This window comes from Sarcophilus harrisii, chromosome 3 (genome assembly GCF_902635505.1).
Source record: "Sarcophilus harrisii chromosome 3, mSarHar1.11, whole genome shotgun sequence".
Taxonomy (NCBI): Eukaryota; Metazoa; Chordata; class Mammalia; order Dasyuromorphia; family Dasyuridae; genus Sarcophilus; species Sarcophilus harrisii.
Window position 1 is genome coordinate 526,368,648 of NC_045428.1, and position 24,835 is coordinate 526,393,482.

The 24,835-nt window shown below is 35.3% G+C and overlaps 1 protein-coding gene across 2 annotated transcripts in view; it reads right to left on the bottom strand.

Annotated features, from left to right (window-relative positions):
• Positions 1 to 4,391, bottom strand: part of COG6 (component of oligomeric golgi complex 6) — a 106,649-nt gene extending 102,258 nt beyond the window's left edge. Inside the window, exons 1-2 of one of the 2 annotated variants that reach the window (XM_031961974.1) lie at positions 4,127 to 4,390; positions 363 to 506 (exon numbers count right to left, since the gene is read on the bottom strand). In XM_031961974.1, the coding sequence (XP_031817834.1) occupies positions 363 to 506; positions 4,127 to 4,285 (303 nt within the window). In that variant the 5' untranslated portion in view covers positions 4,286 to 4,390. Of the gene's footprint in view, positions 1 to 362; positions 507 to 4,126 lie in introns of both variants that reach the window. The other variant, XM_031961975.1, reaches the window with a different exon arrangement.
• Between the last annotated feature and the right edge of the window lie 20,444 nt (positions 4,392 to 24,835).

Genomic DNA, 24,835 nt, shown 5'->3' on the forward strand with positions numbered 1-24,835 from the left:
TGGTTTCTTCTCACAGTGAACAGACTATTTATGTGTGATAAAATAGTACTTCCTGGGTAGTCTGATATTATTTAGGTTTCAGAGAGCCAAGAATAGTTACAATATGGAAAGTATGTTAAATTTTAGGACTCTTTTTTTCTGAAAAAACACTGAAGTATACTCACAGCTAGAGCATATATTCATAGGAAAATCTCTTACTACCTAAACTAAATTTAAAAAAACAATCAAAACCAGAGATCTTTAAATATAAAAGAAACCAAAAGACTACAAATACATATTGTCACAGGTTCAAAAAAGAAAAAAAGTTTTAAATTTTAGTAGATGGCAAATAACAAATATTTTAAGCAAATCCAGTAAAATACCTCCTTTACTTCCTTGAATATGCTCACAAATTCTTCATTGATGGCTAAACTTCTGCGTTCAATATCTCCACGTAAATTTCTTCTAGTACGCAAGCTATTTTCCACAAAGAACGTTGATAGTGCCTTGAGAGCTTCTAGCATCTCCTAAACAATGGATAATAAGCACACCAAATCATTCTACTTATTAAAAAATTTTTTTTTCTAATGCCAAGCCAAAATATAATGAAATGATGTCCATTTTTGTTACACTCCCTTTAAATATTCACCCATCAGTGCATTTATCAAATGATTTAACAATTAAAGGTTAACTAATTTCATGAAGACAAAAACATAACATCTTCCATATTTCAACCTTTCAAGGATTTGAAGACAACTAATAATTCTTCTCTTTTCCAGGCAGAATATCCTTAGTTCCTTCAACCAATCTTCACATGGCTTGGTTTTCACTTTCCTCAATATTCTGATGGTCTTACCTGGACACACTCATTTATCAAAGCTCTTCCTTGGGCACTGAGAATGTAACACAATATTCTATATGTAATCATTTCCTTTATTTTGCATACTTTATTTCTATTAATAAATCCTTTTGGGTTCCAGGTTCTCTCCCTTATCTATACCCCCAATTAAGAAACCATATGTGAATGAAAATTAAAAGAACTCTATGATATCACCTCACAGAGTAGCTAACACCACAGGAAAAGATAATGATGAATGTTGGAGGGGATGTGGGAAAACTGGGACACTAATACATTGTTGGTGGAATTGTGAATGGATCTAAACATTCTGGAGAGCAATTTGGAACTATGCTCAAAGGGCTATCAAACTGTGCATGCCCTTTGACCCAGCAATGTCATTACTGAATCTGTATCCTGGAGGGAAAAGAAGGTCATATATGCAAAAGTATTTGTAGCAGTCTTTTTTGTGGTTACAAAGAATTGGAAAAGGAGTGGATGACCATCAACTGGGGAATGGGATTCAAATTGTGGTATGTGAAGGTAATGGAATGTTATTGTTCTGTAAAAAATGATGAATAAGCTGATTATAGAAAGGTCTGGAAAGATTTACATGAACTGATGCTGAGCAAAATAAGCAGAACCAGGAATATGTTATACACAATAACAGCAATTATGTGTGATGATCAACTGTGATAGACTTAGTTCTTCTCAGTGGTTCAGGAATGTGAAGCAATCCCCATAGACTGTGGATAGAAAATGCCACCTGTACCCAGAAAAAGATCTGAGACTGAATATAAGTCAACACATGCTATATTCATTTCTTTTTTCTGGCTTTTTTTTTTTTTTTTTTTTTACCTCTCCTATGGTTGTTCTCTTTTGTTCTGATTTTTCTCTCTCAACATGATTCATAAAGCTATCTGTATTAAAAAATAAACTTATCACAATTAAAAAAAAAAGATTTGCTGTTGCAGTTTCAATAACATAGCATAGACATTCTCAAAATAACTTATTTTATGTTTTTAAACACTTAACAGGGAAGGGAAATAAATAGTATAAGTAATTTCATATAGAGAGTTACTATTAAGGTTTTTAGAAACTGTCTAAGACTGATTATCAGTTCATGTAAATTTTTCCAGACCTTTCTATAATCAACTTCTTCATTGTTCATTTCTTCATTGCGAGTTACACCAATGAAATCATAATCCAAATCTCCCCCTGCCTCTAAAAGAGTACTTGTATCCTGTAGCATTAATTAAATATTTATATTACTTTTTAAATGTTTGACAAGATGAGTAACTTACAGCATAATAATTAAACTTTTTTTTTTCTAAGTCAGGCTAACAGATAGGGAAGATGAATTTATTTTCAATTACCAAAAAAAAAAATTGAACTAGAAAATTTCAAAATTTCCTGTCCATATTTTTAAACATATATTTTGTGTAGTAACTCTAATGTCCATAATGTCCTAAACTTTACAAAGCACTTTGCTTATAACTGACATGGCAAAAAGGATGGAGGAAGGAGGATCCATGGGAGGTTTGAAGAAGAGGGATAGTTTAAGAAGGGCTGCTACAGGATGGTATAATCAGTTGATAAGGCAGGCATAGTAGGATACCCTAGTAGCAGTGAAGACCTGGTCAAGGTTATATATTTGTAGTAGACCCATTCAGAAAGCTGCATGATTTTCTTCATCTTCATTCTGCAGCACGTGTATAGCAATGAAGGTAGAAGAGAATAAGGGTACTTAAAAGGCTAGCAGATGTGATGCATGGAATGTTAAGAGAAGACAGGACAGAGTTGGTTCACCAAGGAGTCTAGAAAGTGAAGAGAGTGGCAAGTATGGGGGAGACAACCTGAAAGAGAATTGAGGGGTCTAGAGTTTAGAGGTCATAACATGGACAAAGAATAGAGTTTTGTAAGGGAAAGTCTCTTATACGGGGATTTCAAAATTCTTAAAATGAAGGTGGCATATTTGCAAGATGAAGGGTATGTCTTTTTATTTGGCTGGAGCAGGTGGAATAGTTCCCAGGAAGTGAATAATCTGAGGAATTGAGTGGTCAGGGTATCAATATATATATGCTGAAATCCCCTAATATAAGGGCAGTAGTTTGAGAGGAGAGAAAAATTAAGTCATATACAGAATCAGTGAGGAAGGAAGGGGCCTTGTCAGTAAACAACTGGTACCAGGATTTTGATTGGGTAGTAGCCTGAACCTCAAAGGAAGGGATTACTAAATGATGGAGCTACCTCCATCTCCAGGGGTAAACTTGTAACTATTAATTTGGAGTGAGGAATATTCTACCTTCCCTGTCTTAACCAGTGAGCTGAGGGGAATTCGTGAAGACACAGTCAATCCTGGATTGATTGATGAACCGATTCAAATAATAGTTATGTAAAGAAAAAAAGGAAAAATGCTCCTCTTACTAGCATAAGGAAACAGAAGTTAGTCAAATTTATAAATGAGAAAAATATGCAAATTGTTTTGAAAACCTTGAGGTGCTATATAAATGCTAATTATAATTCAGTCAAATTGGTGTTTTAGAGCAATCATCTAATTAAAATATTATGGAAATGGGAGGATTATTATATTTCCCTTAAGTCAGGTTAAATTCCACTTTAAAAGATATATATATAATAGATTTATATATATGTAATATGTATATATATAATAGATTTAAATAATTCTAGCGTAATGAAATAATTTTGGACCTTTATTCTTATTAAGCATATCAGCAATTTCTTTTAGTCCAAAGAAGTTAAGAAAGGAGAGAGAGAGGAACAGAGAAAAAAAAAGAGGGAGAGAAAAAGGAAGGAGAAGAGTAGAGAAAAAGGGAAGGAAGGAGGAAGTGTCAGTGACCAGACAGCACCTTCAGCCCCTTTAGCGCACGTGGTCTAGCTCCGGCTCCACCCTTAACCCCGCCCCATAACAGCAGAGACTGGGAAAGGCGAGGCTGGTAGGCTCAGCACAGTGGAGAGGCAAGAGGGAAGCTTTGAAGGGGCCTGGCTCTAGATCGAGGTTATGACCAGGTGCGGAGATCCCTGGAAACCTTTCCCGTTCGACTTTCTTTAGAATCCGCGGCAAAGTCCTCTCTCTCTCTCTCTCTCTCTCCTCCGATCCCAGGTAATCTTTCCCACTCGCCATGTCCGTCCCCTCCGCCCCCACCCCGCCCCGCCCCCACCTAATCCCCGCCCCGCCCCCACCTAATCCCCGCCCCGCCCCCACCTAATCCCCGCCCCGCCCCCACCTAATCCCCGCCCCTCCAGGCCCGCCTCCGCGGCGCCCCTCCCACGGGGGGGGGTTCTGGTTACCTTGTCATTATCCAGCCTCGTCTCCAGGATCTTGTGCAGCTTCCGAGACAGGGGGTTATTACTCTGAGCCGAAGCCCCACCGGCCCCGTTGCCGAGGCTGCTGGGAGGCCCGGATACCGGCAAAGCGGCCATCTCCCCTGTGCCGCCGCTCTCAGTCATCTCGGCGACCCCGCTCCCGGCAACCGCCACCTCAGCGCTTAGGAAGTCGGGAACAGCTCCGGGAACCAGAGCTGCCCGCGCATGCGCGGAGCGTGGGGCTTTGCGCAGGTTCCGGGTGTTCAGGGGAAGGTTCTCCGAACAATTATTCCACTGGGTCTTAGAGGCAACCCTGTAATCAGAGGAAGCGAGGCACAAGGGATGATGTCACGGTATTCTAAGGGTCAGAAAGTTCAAGATGGAAAAGGGAGTCAAAAGCATAAGAAACGTGAGAATTTAAGCTGAAAGGGTCTTTAGGGTTTATCTAGTCCCGCTCCTTTTCCTTCCTTTTAGTCAAAAAGCGTCTATTTTTTAATAATAGATTTTTATTTTTTCAAATACATGCAAAGATAGTTTTCAACATTTACCTTTGCAAAACCTTATGTTCTAAATCCCCCCCACGCAGCATGTAATCCATCATAGCTTAAACGTCACTTTTTCTAGACACATTTCCCTATTTATCATGTCAATAAGCATCGATAAAGCACCTATTATGTGCCAGGAGCTGGGGGTACAAAAGACAATCCCTGCCCTGGAGGAGCTCATAATCTAATGGGGAAGATTACACTCTTTGGTTATTACCCTTCCTTCTGGAAGAGGAACAAAATGACGTCACTTCTGGAAGCGGAACAAAATGACGTCACTGTTAGAGTCCACCTACGGCGCGTCTGACTGTGGCTGATGAGGCCCATTGGAGCTCAGAATGCTGGGCCGTAGGTCACTCACAAATAGCCCGTTTGAACATCCGGGGTGGCTTCTCCAGCCTTCCCCATATCATGTTTCTTTTGACTTAATTCAAGGCTGCTTGGCTCTCAGAGCACAGCCCCTCCTCCTCTGATGAGGGCACACCAGGATGGGCGGTCCTGTAGTTTTGCTTATTAGAGGAGGAAGCAAGTGTCGTTGTTTAGTTGTTTCAGTCATGTCCAACTCTTCATGCCCCCCTTTGGGGTCTTCTTGGCAAATTTCCTTTCTCCATTCCCTTCTCCAGCTCATTTTACAGATGAGGAAACTAAGATAAACAGATTTATGTGACATTCTAGTGAGTGTCTGAATCAACAGGTAGTGAGGGGCCCACTAAGTCAGGTTTTGCACCTAAGTCTTACTGCTGCCAATCTGAAATTCTTTCCATTGTCCCAATAGCTCTTTGGTTTTGGCAGTTAGGAGCTTATTGGTGCCTTTAGAGAGAGGTAAAATATATATTTTCTTACACAAAGTAGAATGGAAAGGGGGAAAAAAAGATTGCAAGTGAAACTTTGAATCTTTGTCACATAAAGTTGCTTTTCCTTTTTAGTATAATAAAGTGAAAGAGAATGAAGCTTCAGAGGGGGAGAAGGAGAAGGAGAAGAACGAGAACAAGTAGACAACAATGGCCGGGACTCATGGAAGAAAATTCCAGAGAAAATGGAAGAATATGAAATCAAGGGTTTAGGTGGAGTGATTAGATCCAGCTAATGGAGAATCTTTGTTGATGAAGGAAATTGCATAAAATAAAGGTTTGGGGGGATAGAAAGCAAGATGTATACCCTATTTCTGATGTCTTGAAGCTCAACAAAGTAGGAGATTCGGTCCATTCACTGAGAGAGCTATGGGGTAGGGACTAGGAAGCAAGTGTAGTTTCTAAAAAGTATCATGTTTAGTTAATTTCTAATCACACACCTTTTTTTTTTTTTTTAAAACTAAATCTTTAGTGTGATATAAAGTTGCAGGATAGAACAGACTGTACAAATAATGTTGGTTTGTTTTTGAATGGCTAGGAAATCATTAGACCAATGTTAGAGAACACAGAAAATAACTTATTTAGTAGATGTATTAAAAAAAATTTAAACTGGCAAGTAATATGGCAAAAGATTTAGATCTTCACCCCCTTCATTAGATTCACAATCTTCTTTTAGGGAAGACACCGTCTTTTGCCTCTTTTTGTATCCTTAGCAATTAGTGTGCCTGACAGATAGTAGGCATGACCTTATTCCCTATTACATACTAAATGTGTATAGCTGGATGTAGACTTTTACATAAGAAAACAAAATATTAAAAATTAAGAAATGGAATATTTAATCACAGAAAAAGTCATTTTTAGTTACCCAAAAAGTTGAAAAAATTATTTTTAAGGTAGATGGACCAAGTTACATATGGCTGTTCTTCATCACATTCCTGGGTTTATCTTTTGGCCATGAATCTCACTGTGAAAGGGGAAAGGAGAGGGAATAAGAATTATTAAGTAACTACACTATACTGAGCTTTTTACAAATATCTCATTTGATCCTCATAGCAATCCTAGGAGGTAGAAGGTTTTGCTATTTTCATTTTACATTGGAATAAACTGAACAGGCAAAAGTTCAATGACTTGCTCGATGCCACACAAGCAGACATCTAATGCTAATTTTTAATTTAGGTCTTCCTATTTCTGGGTCTAATGTTCTATCCATTTTACCAACTACCGACCAGTATACATCTCCTTTTGCTTCATGTCTGCTTTAAATTTCTCTTTGTACCCATTCGTGAGTTTCATTTTGTTTTGTTGGATCAGATTACAATTTTCAAAAGTCAAGCTCTGTTTGGATAGATCCTTTTTTTCTACATTTTTCGATTTGATGGTTTCCTACCCGTTTTGGAGGATGAAAAGTGATTCCTCATGTTTATACTCGAAGCCTTTCACCTGGCTTAGCAACAAAAGATGGCTACTAGGCTACTATTCTTTGGTAAGGTCATCTTCAGATATGTGATATTTTAGACAGCGGGCACAGTGGATAGAGCTCTGGTCTTGGAGTCAGGATAAACTCAAATTCAAATATGACTTCAGCTAGTGTGACAATGGGCAAGTCACTTAATCTCTGCCCCAATTTATCCTTGTGTAAAATGAAGAAAATAATAGAACCTACATTCCAGGGTTGTTTGGAGGATCAAGTGAGATAATAATGGCAAAGTATTTATCACATAGTAAGCTATATAAATTTAACTATTAACTGTATTCCCTAGTGTAAGTTGTGCAGCCACATTCTGCTGCATTTTAATTTGTTTCCTAAATTGGAATGGATAGGATTACTTCGTCACTATTCTAGAGTTATATGATATCTTTATATTTTCACCAAAGTAAAGTTTGTCACTTACTAAACTAGTCTGGTATTATTGAGTGAGACATTTTTCATTGATTACTGTGGTGGTCTAGAAATACTCTGTTGTTTTCAAGCATTGTATATTTCTCAGTAAATAAAAACTTTTTTATCCAGACATTTTCATGTATCCTATCTTTGATTCTGCCTCAATCTGTGATCCACCAGTGCTGCTGCCACATTTCTTTGAAAGCAGATTGTTCTTCTCTTAAGTCTGTACTGATTACCTCTCCACATTCATTATCTATCAGACAAATAAGCAGTTTATAACATATATCTGGACATTACAACCAATGGACAGTTCTTTATTACTGTTACTTCCCTTAGTTCCAGTATTGACAGAAGAGAGACAGACTAAATAGGTCTAGGTTCAAGTTCCACCTCTGACAGACTGCTTGTGTCATCCTCTCAATGCTCTAGGTAATTCTTTAAGATTATACACTGTTGAGAAGGTACAAGCTTACATTGGTAGAGAAAGCCTCCTCATCTCAGATTTCTCTATACATGAAATCACAATTTCAACTGTAAGAGAAAATAATAATAGTACTAACCTTCCAGGGGAGTTGTGAGGATCAAATGAGATAATATTTTTATAGCACTTAGCACATTACCTGACATATAATGGACACTTTATAAAAGCTTATTCCCTTCCCTGTATATATCATGTATCTATCTATAATCTCTGTGTTATTTTCTATTTTCAGGTTTTTGTGCTCTAGAGTTCATATACCAAATGGATTTTGCTATTGGTATTTATTTTTCTTTTCTTTCTGTCTTTCTTTCTTTCTTTCTTTGCTATTTGCAATTCAACATTTATATATTTTCTGGAGTATAATAGACATACTCCTGCTTTTTTTTTTCTTAACATATAACTGATTATCAGCAAAAATCAGCCTTCACATAAAGTTTAAAATTTCTTTTGAAACAGAATGTCCACAGGTGGCTGTAAAAAAAAAAAATTAGTTTTTGGGTCTGCAATGAACAGTATTACCAGAGTTTGAGAAATGAATGGGAGCTAAGAGTGAAAGATGTAGATACCATTTCCTAGCATTTTTGGCTGTGAAAGAAAGAATTATCATATAATGCTTTGAGAGTATAGTCAAGTGAAGGTTTTCTTAATCTTAGATGAGATTAGGATGTGTTTATAAGTAGTAGGCAAGGAAAGGAGGCAGTGAATAAAGAGAGATTGAAATAGGAATAGAGAGAAAAAGATGGAACAATTTTGCAGGAGAAATCAGTGGATAAGATTGAAGGAATAAGCAAATGGATTTACTATAGTAAGAAGGAATGCCATTTCTTTTTATCAGAGATGAGAAAAGAGAATGAGAGATGGTGTGGAGATTTGATGTGTGGAATTGGGGAGAAAAAGTTTATGAAATATGCTTCTGGTTTTTATTGTGAAATATTAACCAGGGTCTTCATCTGAGTGTGTGTGTGTGTGTGTGTGTGTGTGTGTGTGTGTGTGTAAATGACATAAAGGGAAAGAAATTTGGGAAGAAATGCAACTGGAAGAGGATTAAAACATTAATCAAGAAGAATTAAAGAAAAAAAAAAAGACTAGCTTGTAACAAAGAGGATTCTGTTAAGATTTCCTCTATTCTTTGCAAATTACAAGAATTAGGCTGGTTAAAAGAGACTGAAAAGAATGATGATTTTTAATTACACTTTCTCCAGGAAAAAAATCGTAGTTTGGTTTCTCTATAATTAATTTCATCTTTGTTGTTTTAAATGTGAGAGTTTTGCTCAAACTCAATATGAATCAATAAGTTATGATTAATGACATTCTTCCTCCTCCAAACCACTATTATGAGATTGCCAGAAAAGTCTTGAACTCAAAGTCATTTATATGGCTTAATATACTACTCAGTCATTGCTTAAGCTAATTCCTATGACTACATTGCCTGCCTTTTGTTCCCTTCGCTTGTAGAACTTGTAATTATCTTTTAAAGCCCAATTCAAATATCATCTCTTCCTGAAAATTTTCCCTGATTTCCCTAAAAGGAAGTGCCTGTTTTTTAGCAAAGATCCCATAAAAGAGACCTAAAAGTCTTACTCTCTTGTGTTTGTGTTTGTCATATCCTCTCTCTCTCTCTCTCTCTCTCTCTCTCTCTCTCTCTCTCTCTCTCTCTGTCTCTCTCTCTCTTTCTTTGTGTGTGTGTGGGGGGGAGAGGAGGGGAGAGGAACCATGTCTTATCTATTCTGTACCTAATACAGTGTAAGCAATGAAGAAGAAATTTCATAAATGTTTTTGGAATTAAATTGAATCAAACTAGTAAGGAATTTCACTCTTTATTAATACTTGCAAAGCATTTACCACCACTGCGGAAAAAAAATTAAATGACCTCCTCTGCTTCCCTTTGGCTCATTTCCAATGGATAGTATCTCTCCAAAGGATGTAGTCAGAGGCCATGAACTCCCAAATTATTCAGTAAATCACTCTTTATGATAATATTGATTTTAACTAGATAATGCCTTTAGGTAAGGATGTTACTGTGAAACTCACTGTCACCCTTATAGCATAAAAGAAAATCATTATGATGGAAAATGTCTGCTTGTTAAGAAATTGAAAAACTAATCAATAACTATGTCATATGAAAGAAAAGAATATGTCAGCAGTCATTTCTAAATTCTACTAGATTCTAACATTGGTTTCAAGTACCCTAGAATGATTGTAACATTTCTAGAATACTGATGAGTAAAGCTAATTCTTTCATGAATGCAGATTGATGATTTAGTTAATCAATATATGAGTTGCCATTGTATAGCTTAGTTGTTAGTAATTTCTATTAGTACAGAGCTACAAATTAATGTTAATGAGATTAATGTATTCACAGCAACACTATTATTAACAAGGCATTAATAACTGAGTATTCACTGATTTGATTCTATAATATTAAACAGGGATTCTATGTTTTTATCCATATAAGGAATAAGGCAAAGGAATAGTAGAGGAGGATCCAAGCTGGTTGGAACCCAGACATCTTAGATACTTCCTGTAAGGATGGGCTAACAGAAAGTATGCGCCACTGACCAGCAGTTTGAAGATATTTGTAAATGATAAATAGCTTCATTCTTTATGGATAATTGGTTGTTGGAGTTATATTTTTGTGGGGTTTTTTAGTTTTTCAGTTTATAATTAAACTATTTGCTGCCATTAGCAATTACATTAAAGTAAATTGAGCACCCCCAAGATCACTGGTTCTGCTTCCAAACCAGGCCCCAAAGCTAACAAATTAGAACCTCCTTTGGGCGTGCTGTGCTACGCCCCTTTGTCCTCCATAACCACAGCTACTGAAATCTAGAAAATAAAATTAGCACAACAAAGTCCTTGACACCATTAAGTGCTTCTTTATGAAAAACAAATATGATTTTTTTTGAGTTTTCATCAGTATTTTATTTTTCTAATTACATGTAAAGGTAGTTTTCAATATTCATTTTTCTAGGACTCTGTGATCCAAATTGTTCTCCCTCTTCAAGACAGCAAGTTTTGATATAGGTTAAATATGTGCAATTTTTAAAAACATATTTCCATCTTTGTCATGTTGCACAAGAAAAAAAAACAGACCAAAAGGGAAAAAAAAAAAAAACACAAGAAAAAAAAGGTAAAAATAGTATATGTTGATCCATATCCTGTCTCCATAGTTCTCTCACTGGATGCAGATGATATTTTCATCCCAAGTCTATTGGAATAGCCTTGAATCGTTACATTGCTGAGAAAAGCCAAGTCCATCACACTTGATCATCACACAATTTTGCTGTTATTATGTACAATTTTTTCTTGATTCCATACAGCATCATCAGTTCATGTAAGTCTTTCCAGACTTTTCGGAAATCAGCCTGCTTATCATGTAATATAGAACAATAATATTCTATTACTAAAATAACACTTTTTAAAAGATTCATAACCTGCTTTGCTTCTGCACCCTAAGGCCTATATAGGGCCTTCCCAGTTGACTTGTAAGTGAAAACTATTATGTATTAGAATGTGAGCTCCTTGAGGGCAGACTGTTTTGGTTTTCTATATGTATTCCCAGAACTTAATACATTGCTTTGTGAATAGCAAAAACTCAATATTATTTTACTCATTCATTCATTCTGGAATAAGTCATATTTTCTACCAATGAAGAATCTTAAGTTCAAACACATGTTAATGAGTGATAGGAATATTAGAAAATTGCATTTGTAAAACATCATTTGGTGAATTAAGAAGTAAATAGACACTTTAGGTGCTGAGGTTCCATACTAACAGAGGTCCTATTAAATATAGAATATAGAAGAATATAGCTGGCCAACAGAAATTTGGTGCTCTGGGAGATGATTATTATATTTAAGTTCAATGTGGCATTACAATGTTTAATATAATATTGAAAGTTAATTATAAGAATTCACCTGACATAAAGATATAGTATGTATATTAACATTCCTATGCTATATGCTATGAGGAACAAAGTAAATATGAAAGGCAGAAAATCAAGGTAAAATCCATTGTCTTCCAAAAGAAGAAATTTCCAAAACATTTCAGCCAAAATTAATTACAACATTGAGAAGCCTTTCTTCTGGATTGCTAGAAAATGTATTGGAGACCCCAATTCAGAATTCATTTTCATACCTGATCTTGCTCCTCAAGGACTAAGCACAGGCCACACAATATGAGCAGAATATACACATTACTGAGACAACTCTGCTCCCTAAAGCTAAAGTCCAGTGTATGGGGCCTAGTTGTATAGTTGGCTAACTGTCCTGTGTTATTAGTAGTTTAGCATATTTTTACATTATTATATAGCTGAGTAGAATATATGCTTAATCTGTTGGGTGATGAAGAAGCTGAATAGTCTTTGGAGAGAATGTGACCGTTTAAATATATGAACTTCATATTTTATACCACCATATTTAGCTTTTTTGAACCAAGATTACATTTTTTTTTTTGCATTCCAAATATGACTGCTATAAGTCTCAACCCTTAATAGTTTCAAATAAATCTCATTTGTTCCTGTCATACCCCTTCTTTTTTTCATCTTTGTATTAATAATATTACAAGCCAAATAGATTTTTAAAAAACGAGAATATAAAGTGCTTTGTAATTTTTAAAGCTCTATAAAAATGCCATCTATTGTATGGTAATGACATTTAGAAAAAAAGGTGGGGGGAAAACCTGGGGGAAAAAAATTGAAAAAAAGTTAAAATTGCTAGAAACCCAACACTGTGTAGTTGCTTTCTAATTTGCTTTATTCACTGAGAATATTTAATTCATTTATTATTTTCTATTATTTTCCAATATTCTATAATATAGGAATGTTCATATTTTATTTTCTTAGCAGTCAGACCTTGTAGATATAGAAAGTATTGAGAACTGTCCAGTTTCAGGGGACAGGGGAAGATGATGATTGCCAAATCACTTTTTAATTTTACTTTTACAAATTCTTAAGCTTTTTTTTTTTAATGTGGGAGCTTGTATTTTTACCCTTTGATGTTAATTTTATTGATGCCTTTTGTTTTCATATCACATTCATTTCCATATATATTCTTTCTTCTCCCCTACCTAAGTAGGCATTCTTTGTAATAAAAATTTTCAAGGAACTATAAAAAAGCAATTTCACAAAACCAATCAAAACAGATTATCTGACAAGATATGCATTATTCCATATTCCCAGTACCCCATGTCTGCAAAGGCATATATATTAATAGAGTATAGTCCAATTACTATTTAGCCTCACGTGCTTGGGACCTCAGTGCATCAACTCAAGCCTCCCTCCATTACACTATCTGTAGTTTATGTTTTCCTAAATGCAAATTTTGCTAGTTATATTTCTGATTGGAGGCAGCATATTCTGCACAGAGACCTTGAGAAGGCTACATAAGAATGATAACAGAGGGACCATCTAATAGATTGTATCTCATGGAACCTCAAGTAGAGGACAAGAACAAAAATCTAATAAAACATTATTTTCATTTCAAATAATGTAGATTATGCAACTATCAAAAGGACAGCACTCTTCAAGATACAGAGGAAACAAAAATGAGTAAGATAAATTCCCTGCTCTCAAGTTGTTTGTCATCTACAAAGAGGAAGAACAAGTTAATGAATAATTATGATGCAAAGAAGAATCAGATAAGTGAAAAATAGAGATCTGGATAAAGAGCTAAGATATACTTAAGGAGGAAGAGATTGCTTTTGAGTGGGAGATCAGAGGAAATTTCATGGGACTTTATGCCCTCTGCTGCTGAACTCTAGGTTGAATCTTAAACAAAGTGAGAGTATTGAAGGGTGGAAGGAAATTCTTTTTGGATACATCAGCTAGAGTCAGTCAATTAGCTACCATTTATTAAGCCCCTATTATGTGCTAGATACTGCTAGGTGCTAGAATGGGAAGGAAAAAATACATGAAGATGGAAAAGAATGAGATTAGGCCATGGACAATAATACAATTTGATTGGGAGGGGAAGTATGAGAAGAGACTGAATAAGTACATTGGAGATATATTGTATACTTATTAAAATCCTTAAAATTCAAAGTATTCTGATAAGCCCTATAAAAAAAACATAAACAGAGAGACAGGGAATCAGAAAGAGACCCAGAGACAGAAAACCAAAGAGAAAGAGTGAGAGAAACTATAGCTCTTCAACATTGACAAAATGGCATGGGAAATGGCAGCCTAAACATAGGATACCATGATTATAAGAATAATTAATTGCTTGCACTGCTCACCATGTACCTTTCTAAAGGCCCTTTTTTTCTAAGGCTCTCTGACCCAGGAAAAAACCTGAGTGCCTATGTTTGAGGAGAAATTTTCCCTCTCCTGTAATAATAATTCCATAGTGACTTTTCTGTTTCAAATAATCACTAGGTCAGCAAAAAGTCAGATAGACCTATTAGTAATAAGAATTCCAGAAAACATAGACCTCTGATAGGAAATCATTGTTAATATTAAAACCCATATATGAGAATCTAGCATGGCACCATGACAGGCAAAAATCTGAGACAATGAATTATAGGAGGTAGGTTTTTCAAAGTTTTTGAATTAATGTATCTCATTTAATGTATAATACAAACATCTACCTTTTGCAGTATATAAAATTTATTTATGAACTCTGTGCAGATGCCAGTACTTTACTCATCTTTTAAAAAGCAAATAGAATGGGAAAGTATCATATGCCTAATTTATTTTAAAAGATTCTGTATATAAGTGGATATATCCAAAGAAATATCTGTCACTTTAGTGGGCAATTTCCCTAAAATTAGAAGGCAAAAAGCAATTAATTGTTGAAATTACTATATCCTTCCAAAAGGTTAAGAGGTAATTTAAAATAAGTATGTATAAGAATATTAATTGAGTTGCTATGTTCCCCTTACAGGCAATAATATTAATGATTCAGTAATTAGATTTTTTTCCTTTTAGGAGGAACAGGAAATGAAAATATCGGGAAAAATATATTTAATGATATTTCATTTTTTCAGCATAGTGAATAATGAAACTTTCTCATTGCATATGATATATATTTTATTTTGTCCACACTTTTGAATTCACTGGCAAAGGGAACTCTTAAGGAAGAAATGTTCTCTATCAATGCAAATAGATAACTGTTTTTTTGCAACTTACAATTTTAGAGATAATTGACTGAAGCACTCAGTGGCTAAGTGATGAGCTCAAAGTAACATCACCAATATGTGTCAGAGGTCTGAAGTGAAGTCTTCCTGACTCCTATCTAGGTCAATTCTTTGCCCACTATGTCATGCATTCCCTCTCTATAAATACCTTTTAATAATATTTATTCTTATCAAGTCATTGAAACTTATAAAAGGTCACAATAAGCTATAGTTCAGTTATAGAATTAAGATAGATTATGATGTTTTTCATTTATGTAGGTATAAATCAAATCAGGCCAAATTGAAATTTTTGTCTTCAACTCTATCCCTTTTCTTGCTATTTCCTTTAGCTTCATTCAACATTCTCTTTGACAGCCTACAATTCAAGAATCTAGCACTCAAGGGTTATCCCTTAGCTATACAGTGATTCCTAACTCTATATTTCATTTGGCCCTTCCTTCCCCCAAGTCTCCTTATTAAAGCATGATTTTTTATGTGTTTCATTTCTGCAAATCCCTGTTTAGTAATTAAAATCAACCTTATCAATTAATTTTACTAAAATAATAGGAGTTTTACATATTACCTCTTTGTAATGTTTTCCATTATATATTAATTTTAAAAAGCAATAACAGGCTTTAAAAAGCCTCAACCTATCTAAGCACTATATCTACAAACCTAGAAACTAAATATTAAATTAATTTGAGGCATTTTAAGGGATGGGGGCATAGGAGCAAAGGCTATTTTCATTTTTAAATATATAAATTTAGGAGCAAGATAAGATCAAAACAGGCTTTCATTTCATTTATATTTTGAAAATAAAATAGAACTCAAAATAAGAACATAAATCATTAACAGAATTTCACATTGTATAATTTTTTTGAAAGATAAAATTATAGAACATTTTAAAGCTACAAATATCTATGTACAGACTGGCACTTTGACCATACTTCAACTATTAATCATTTTGTCTAATAGAGTAAAGTAGAAAATTTTTACTCTCCTAAATTTTTCATTGGAATCAGAAGGCTTCCAGGGTAAATGTACTGCTATCAGTGCCCTGGGCATCAAAATATCTTGGCTTCACATCAAATCTTTCCACTTTTGCAAACCCACTCTGATGCTTTGATTAGTCAGTTGCACCTGCTTTGGGGGCCTTGTAAAGCTTCAGGCATTGTCAAATCTCTTAAATATCTCTATCTTATCTGAGAGAAAGCATTGGACTCTTACTGTCCATTCCAATTTCTTATATAAATGACTAGGGGGGAAATTTAACCTTTTGCTCCATGGTATCTTCTCTTTAGTAGCTTGGATTTCAAATTGCTTCTTCAACCTTGCCGAGTTTCATTATTTCCTTGCCAAACAAAGGAAAGAAAGGAAGGAAGGAAGGAAAGGAAGGAAAGGAAGGAAGGGAAGGAAGGAAGGAAGGAAGGAAGGGAAGGAAGGAAGGAAGGAAAGGAAGGAAGGAAGGAAAGGAAGGAAGGAAGGAAGGAAGGAAGGAAGGAAGGAAGGAAGGAAAGGAAGGAAGGAAGGAAAGGAAGGAAGGAAGGAAAGAAGGAAAGGAAGGAAGGAAGGAAGGAAAGGAAGGAAGGAAAGAAAGGAAGGAAGGAAGGAAAGGAAGGAAAGGAAGGAAGGGAAGGAAGGAAGGAAGGAAGGAAGGGAAGGAAGGAAGGAAGGAAAGGAAGGAAGGAAGGAAAGGAAGGAAGGAAGGAAGGAAGGAAGGAAGGAAGGAAGGAAGGTGTTAGGCCATAGTTCTCTTTTATTGTCCTGACTCAGTTTCCTTAATTATCCTGACTCAGTCCTGCCTCTGTTTCCCTGCTTCTCAGCTCTGCAAAACCTCCCCTCCCTCTTTATCAGAATACTTGATAAGGATAAAAGATCTTACATTTTAGAATATCAGAATGCCTCTCCCCATCCCAAGCTATTAGAATATTAGATATTGTCTTATCAAGATGCCTCTCTCCATGTCCATGTCCCTCTCCCTGGTCTCCCAGGTCTCCCCCTGATTATGTCATCGCCTCTCCAGAGGCTCACCCCACCCTGTCAGAATCCTGTTCCAGATCTCAGTACCCTGACTCTGCCCCTGCCTCAGTCTACCCCCTGAATCTGAGCCACATGTATATATGTCATTGAGAACTCACATTGTTTGCTGGATTCTTGAAGATGATAGAATCATTCAGCCCTGGGACCAAATCATGGATTCATTTGATCCCAGTAAATCTCTCCATTTAATAAATTATTAAATACTCTCTAATCTCTATCTTGCTCAGTTTCTCCAGCATTACAAAGGAAGGAAGGAAGGAGCAAAGAAAGAAACAAAGGAAGGAGGGAAAGAAAGAAAGGAAGGAAGGAGGAAGGAAGAAAGAAAAGGAAGGAAAGAAGGAAAGGGAGGGAGGTAGGGAAGGAGTAAGGAAAAGAGAGAGAAGGAGGAAAAGAGGAAGAAAAGGAGGGAGAGAGGGAAGGAGAAAGGAAAAGCAAGCAAGAAAAAAAAAAGTACCAGAAACTGTTAATTGCTTTGCAAGCATTATCTTATTTCATTCTTATAACAACCGTGGGACATAGGTCTTATTATTATTCTCATTTTAGAGAAGAGGAAACTGAAGCAGGAGTTAAGTGACTTGCTGAGTGTCACATAACTACCAAGTGCCTGAGGCTGGATTTGAATTTCACTGCAATACCTCTCAGAGTGTGAAAAAATAAGTTTAGAGGAATACTAAATAGCATGATAATCTCTGTCTAAATTTACCCTTTTAAAAAAAAATCTAATTCCAACGTTTGTCCCATTCCACATGGCTGCCTAAACTTCTCTCTGGGAGTGCCGATAACCTACCTGAAGTCCTTCCTCCATCTTTAGCATTCTCTCCATCCCAGAGCTTCAGATCCATTTCCCACCTTTGCTGTAGAGACTGCTGCTCAGTGGCATTTACCAATAGCTGTCTGAAGTTGTCGGTCTCAGTCAAATTGGATCCTTCTGTTCTACTCTTGCCCTCCCAATCCCCAGGTTTTGGAAGCCTTTTACCCCACGCTACATTTGTTCCTATTCATACACTGCAGAAGGAACCTGGAGAAAAACACCGAGCCTTGCTGACTGAGTCATCTAAAATTGGTGTTCATAATCTGAACTGGGTCCTCAGCACATCAAGGTAATCTCTTTTACAACCTCCAAGTCTATGCAAAGCTATTTTGAAGCCCAGAGCTATCCCACTCACCACTGTGGCTTTTCCAAATCTTTTCACTCCTCTGCAAGTCTTAGAAGTCTCATCATCTCCTTACTCTCTCTGCTGAGAACATTGCTTGTTGTTTCACAGAAAAGATTGACATTATTCCTTAAAAACTTCCTCTTCTTCCCATGCTTTCATTCATATCACTCAGAAGTCTTCTATCATATATATATATATATATACATATATATATACATATATACACATGCACACACACACATATATGTAAATTTATATATATGTATATATATATAAATCAATCACATTCCACTTCATTGTCTCCACCAGATTGCTCCCTCTATCTTCCCCACTCTCTCACTAATCTTCAATCCTTCCTTGTCTATTGGCTGCTTCCCCTGCTGCTTATAAACATACCCATCTTTTCTCCTCTCTCAAGAATTACTTCATCCATCCATTCATCCATCTCCAGTAGCTATTGTCCTATATCTCTCTTCCCTTTGGAGACTAAATTCCTTGAGAAGACCATTTAAAATTTGTGGTTCTAATTCTTATTTTCTCACTCTCTTAATTTTCTATAGCCTGATTCAATTGAATCAGATCTCTCCAAAGTTGCCACTTATCATTCACTTGTCCGATTCAAGTCATGTCTTAATGCTCATCTTTTTTCACTTTTCTAAAGCTCTTGATACCAGAGATCACCCTCTTCTTTTTGAAGCTTCCTTCTCTCTAGGTTTTCATGAAAATTCTCTCTCCTTTTCTTGTGACTTTTATCCTTCCTCAACCTTCTTTGCAGGATCCTCATAAAGTTTCTTCCTACTGACCATGCGTCCCCCAGGCAAGTCTCTCCTGGACCCTCTTATCTTCTCCTTCTATGCTATTTACTTGATGATCTCATCAATTTCCGTAGATGCAGCTATCATCTTTCTGATTATGATCTCCTAGATCTTCCTATCTGGCCCCAACCTCTCTCACAAGCTCTACTCTCATATCTCCAATTACTTATTGGACCTCTCAAAGTGGCAATAACACAGGCATCTTAAACTCCTCCCAACTCTCCCCTCTTCCTAATTTTATTCTTATTACTTTTGTGAAGGCACAACCATCCTCATAATCACCCAGAACCACAACCTAGAAGTCATCCTCAATTCCTCACTCATTCTCACTTCCTTGTATGATCTGTTGTTAAGTCCCAATACCTTTCATATATGCCCCCTTCTGTCCACTAACATTGTCGCTACTCCAGTATAAGTATTTATCCATGTGATGCCTTTGCCATTTTTGAAGTGTTGCTAGTTGATTATGTCTTAAATCTTTTTCTAACTCCCATCTATCCTCCGCTCATCTTTCTAAAGTACAGATCTTACCATTTTATCCCCAAACTCAATCAACTTCAATAGTTCCCTATTAGTTTTAATATTATGTTTAAAATCTTTGGTTTTCAAAGCCCTTCATAATCTGAGCTTTTCTTTTCTCTTTTTTTTTTAATAGCCTTTTATTTACAGGATATATACATGGGTAACTTTACAGCATTAACAATTGCCAAACCTCTTGTTCCAATTTTTCACCTCTTACCCCCCACCCCCTCCCCCAGATGGCAGGATAACCAGTAGACGTTAAGTACATTAAAATATAAATTAGATACACAATAAGTATACATGACCAAAATGTTATTTTGCTGTACAAAAAGAATCAGACTCTGAAATATTGTACAATTAGCTTGTGAAGGAAATCAAAAATGCATGTGGGCATAAATATAGGGATTGGGAATTCAATGTAATAGTTTTTAGTCATCTCCCAGAGTTCTTTCTCTGGGCGTAGCTGGTTCAGTTCATTACTGCTCCCATTGGAAATGATTTGGTTGATCTCGTTGCTGAGGATGGCCAGATCCATCAGAACTGATCATCGTATAGTATTGTTGAAGTATATAATGATCTCCTGGTCCTGCTCATTTCACTCAGCATCAGTTCGTGTAAGTCTCTCCAGGCCTTTCTGAAATCATCCTGTTGGTCATTTCTTACAGAACAGTAATATTCCATAATATTCATATACCACAATTTATTCAGCCACTCCAATTGATGGGCATCCACTCAGTTTCCAGCTTCTAGCCACTGCAAAGAGGGCTGCCACAAACATTTTAGCACATACAGGTCCATTTCCCTTCTTTGGGATATAAACCCAGTAGTAACACTGCTGGATCAAAGGGTATGCACAGTTTGATAGCTTTTTGAGCATAGTTCCAAATTGCTCTACAGAATGGCTGGATGTGTTCACAATTCCACCAACAATGTATCAGTGTCCATGTTTTCCCACATCCCCTCCAACATTCTGCGTTATCTTTCCTTGTCATTCTAGCCAATCTGACAGGTGTGTAGTGGTATCTCAGAGTTGTCTTAATTTGCATTTCTCTGATCATTAGTGATTTGGAACACTCTTTCATAGTTTCAATTTCATCATCTGAAAATTGTCTGCTCATATCCTTTGATCATTTATCAATTGGAGAATGACTTGATTTCTTATAAATTAGAGTCAATTCTCTATATATTTTGGAAATGAGGCTTTTATCAGAACCTTTGACTGTAAAAATGTTTTCCCAGTTTATTGTTTCCCTTCTAATCTTGCCTGCATTAGTTTTGTTTGTACAAAAACTTTTCAATTTGATATAATCAAAATTTTCTATTTTGTAGTCAATAGTGATCTCTAGTTCTTCTTTGGTCATCAATTCCTTCCTCTTCCACAGGTCTGAGAGGTAAACTATCCTATGCTCTTCCAATTTATTTATAATCTCATTCTTTATGCCTAGATCATGAACCCATTTTGACCTTATCTTGGTGTATGGTGTTAAGTGTGGGTCAATGCCTAGTTTCTGCCATACTAATTTCCAATTTTCCCAGCAATTTTTGTCAAATAATGCATTCTTATCCCAAAAACTGGGGTCTTTGGGTTTGTCAAACACTAGATAATTAAAGTTATTGGCTGTTTTTGTCCTTTGAACCTAACTTATTCCATTGATCAACTAGTCTATTTCTTAGCCAATACCAGATGGTTTTAGTAATGGCTGCTTTATAATATAATTTTAGATCTGGTACAGCTAGGCCACTTTCATTTGATTTTTTTTTCGTTAATTCCCTTGAAATTCTTGACCTTTTGTTTTTCCATATGAACTTTGTTGTTATTTTTTCTAGGTCATCAAAATAGTTTTTGAGGAGTCTGATTGGTATAGAGCTAAATGCATAGATTAGTTTAAGTAGTATGGTCATATTTATTATATTTGCTCAGCCAATCCAAGAGCATTTAATATTTTTCCATTTGGTTAGATCAGACTTAATTTGTGTGGAAAGTGTTTTGTAGTTTTGCTCATAAAGTTTCTGATTTTCCCTTGGCAGATAGATTCCTAAATATTTTATACTATCAGTAGTTACTTTAAATGGAATTTCTCTTTGTAACTCTGACTGTTGGATTTTGTTAGTGATATATAAGAATGCTGATGACTTATGTGGGTTTATTTTATAACTAGCAACTTTGCTAAAGTTGTGGATTATTTCTAATAACTTTTTAGTAGAATCTCTGGGGTTCTCTAAGTATACCATCATGTCATCGGCAAAGAGTGATAATTTGGTTTCCTCATTGCCTATTCTTATTCCTTTAATCTCTTTCTCAGCTCTTATTGCCAAAGCTAGCGTTTCTAATACAATATTATAGTAACGGTGATAGTGGGCAACCTTGTTTCACTCCAGATCTTATTGGGAATGGTTGCAGTTTGTCTCCATTACATATGATGCTTACTGATGCTTTTAAATAGATGCTGCTGATAATCTGAGCTTTTCTTACCTTTCTAGTCTTCTTACACATTATTATTCCCCTCTGTGTTCTCCATGATCTAATGACACTGGCCTTCTGGCTGTTTCTTGAACAAGGCATACTATCACTGGACTCATTAATTTTCTTTTTCTGTTTTTGTTCTTTTTAAATAAGTTTTTATCGCTATTTTCTATTTCTAACATCACAATAATTATCCCAAGAATCCCTCTTCCTTCTCCTCCAAGAGAGCTATTCCATATATAAAACAGTATTTTTAGAGGATAAAACAATCAGCACAACTCATCAATAGAAAAACTCCAAAAGTATGTACAATATATAATACCTGTGGATTCTCATCTCCAAAAAGTGATGAGGTTAGAAGAGTGCTCTTATGTTTCTTCATTCCAGTCCTGCTTGATCTTTATGATTTTGTTATATTTATTTTTTATTTCTTGGTAAATAGTTATTCTTTCCATTTACATTGTTATAGTTATTGTGCATATTGTTTTCTTGATTGGGCTTGCTTCACTCTGCATTAATTTGTATGATTCTTTCATGCTTCTCTGTATTCATCACATGCATCATTTCTTATAGCATAGCAGTATTACATCCCATTCATTTTGTTTAACCATTTCCCCATTGATGGAGGAATCTACTTGGTTTTCAGATTTCTAACTATCACATAAAATGCTGCTATAAATATTTTAGAATATTTTTATGAAACACTTCTTGGGGTTTAAGCTCAATAATGGAATTTCTGGCTTAAAGTTATGGATGTTTCATTGCTTTTCAAAATAGTTAAATCATTTCACAGCACTATTAACAATGTCGTAGTATAGTTATCATTCTATAACCCCTTCCAATATTAATTATTGTTCCTTTTTTGGTAATTTTTGTCAAATTACAAAATGAGAAGCAGTCTTTAATATGGTTATGAATACTTTGTAATTCTTCTTTTGAGACCTAATTGTTCCTATCCTTCGATTACTTATCCACTAGGGAATGGTTATTAGCCATAATATACATGTATAATAACATATATATTGATATATCTTTGATATCATACTCTTTTCAGAGAAATCTGATATGAAATATTTTTTCTCATTTGACCACTTCCCTTTTTATCCTAAGAATATTAATTTTGTCTCTGAAGAAATCTTTCAGTTTCATTAATCATGTAATAAAGGACATAAAATAATCAAGGATATCTATTTTATCTTTTGTAATTGACTTTGTCTCTTATTTCATAAAGAATATATCTACCATAGCTATGAGAGATTTATGATTTCTCTTCTAATTTTTAAATAGTATAATCTTTAATATGAAGGTAATATATATGTTTAAAATGTTTTATAAAATGTGATATATGGTATTTGTCTAATTCTAATTTCTACCAAACTGCTTCATAGGTTTTTCCTAGTAGTTTTTATCAAATATGGATTTTTTTCCTCAGAAGTTTGTTTTCCACTTTATCCACTACTCAGGTATTAAATTCTATTGTTTCTGATTTTTCCTTGTTCCATTGATCTCTCTATTAAAAAAAATACCAAATAATTTTGATTATTGCTACTTTATAATATAGTTTAAGGACTGGAACTGCTATTCCCCCTTTTGTCTTACCTTTTTTTCATCATTTTCCTTGATATTCCAGATCTTTTCTTTTCCACATGAATTTTGTTATTACTTCATCAAGTTCTGTAAGTATCCCCTTGGCAATTTGATTGATATATTATTAAAAGTGTAAATTAATTTTGGCAATATTGTCATTTTTATTAAATTGGTATAGCCTAGCTGTGAACACTGACGGCTATTTAGATTGTTTTTATTTTATTTATTTCTTTAAGGGACATTTTGTAACTGAATCAATACGAGTTTTGTGTTTGGTGGATCAATCCCCAGATTTGTTATACATTTTATAGTTATTTGGAATGGGATTCTCCTATTATTGCGTCTTTTGTTTTATTATTTTATAGAAATGTTATTGATTTTTGAAGATTTATTTTGTAGTCTGCAACTTGTCTCATTGTCTCAATTGTCTCAATTAATAAATATCTTTATTAATTCTGTTTGCGCCAATTGCACCTACCCAAACTGACTGCTCAGGAGTCACTTCAAATGATGTACAGAAAGAATTTATTAGAATCTCGAGAAGCGGGACCATACTGGCCTGTGGGCCCGAAAGGACAGCAAAGATACCCACAGGAGGAGAGTCATTCACTTGAAGATGTTTACAACTTTTATACATTTCAGACAAAGAACCCCCAAAATCCCACCCTCTGTAGGTTGTGATTGGTTACATAAACCTTTATCTCCCTATTTGGTCAGTGGAATGCAGTGAAAAAGGTGATATACAGCTTAGGCCACTTAATTCCTTATTTGGACAATGGAATGCAGTCCAGGTCTCATCTAAAATCACGTGACTGGGGCCTATAGGCCTGATCTGCTTTAGTTAACAGTCTCTGATCAATATGTGCTTAATCTGTAAGTTCTTCACCTTTCCACACAATTCCTTAGAATTTTTCAGGTAAACCAAAATATCATAAGTATACAAGATAGTTTTATCTTCTTTTTACCTATCTTAATTAAAGTATTTAGTTTCTTTCTTTGTTGTTACTAAAATTTCCATAGCTCTATCAAATAACCGAAGAAGCAATACTTGCTTTACTTCTCTTTTTATTTGGAAGAGTTTTTATCTTATTGCTTATGATGCTTGCTTTTGGTTTTAAATAGTTTTTATAATATTTTAATAAGATCCCTCTGTGCCTAAACTTTGTAGGTTTTTTGTCATTAACGTGTTGTATATTGTCAAAGATTTTCTGTGCATCTGTTTTATCATTCCCTG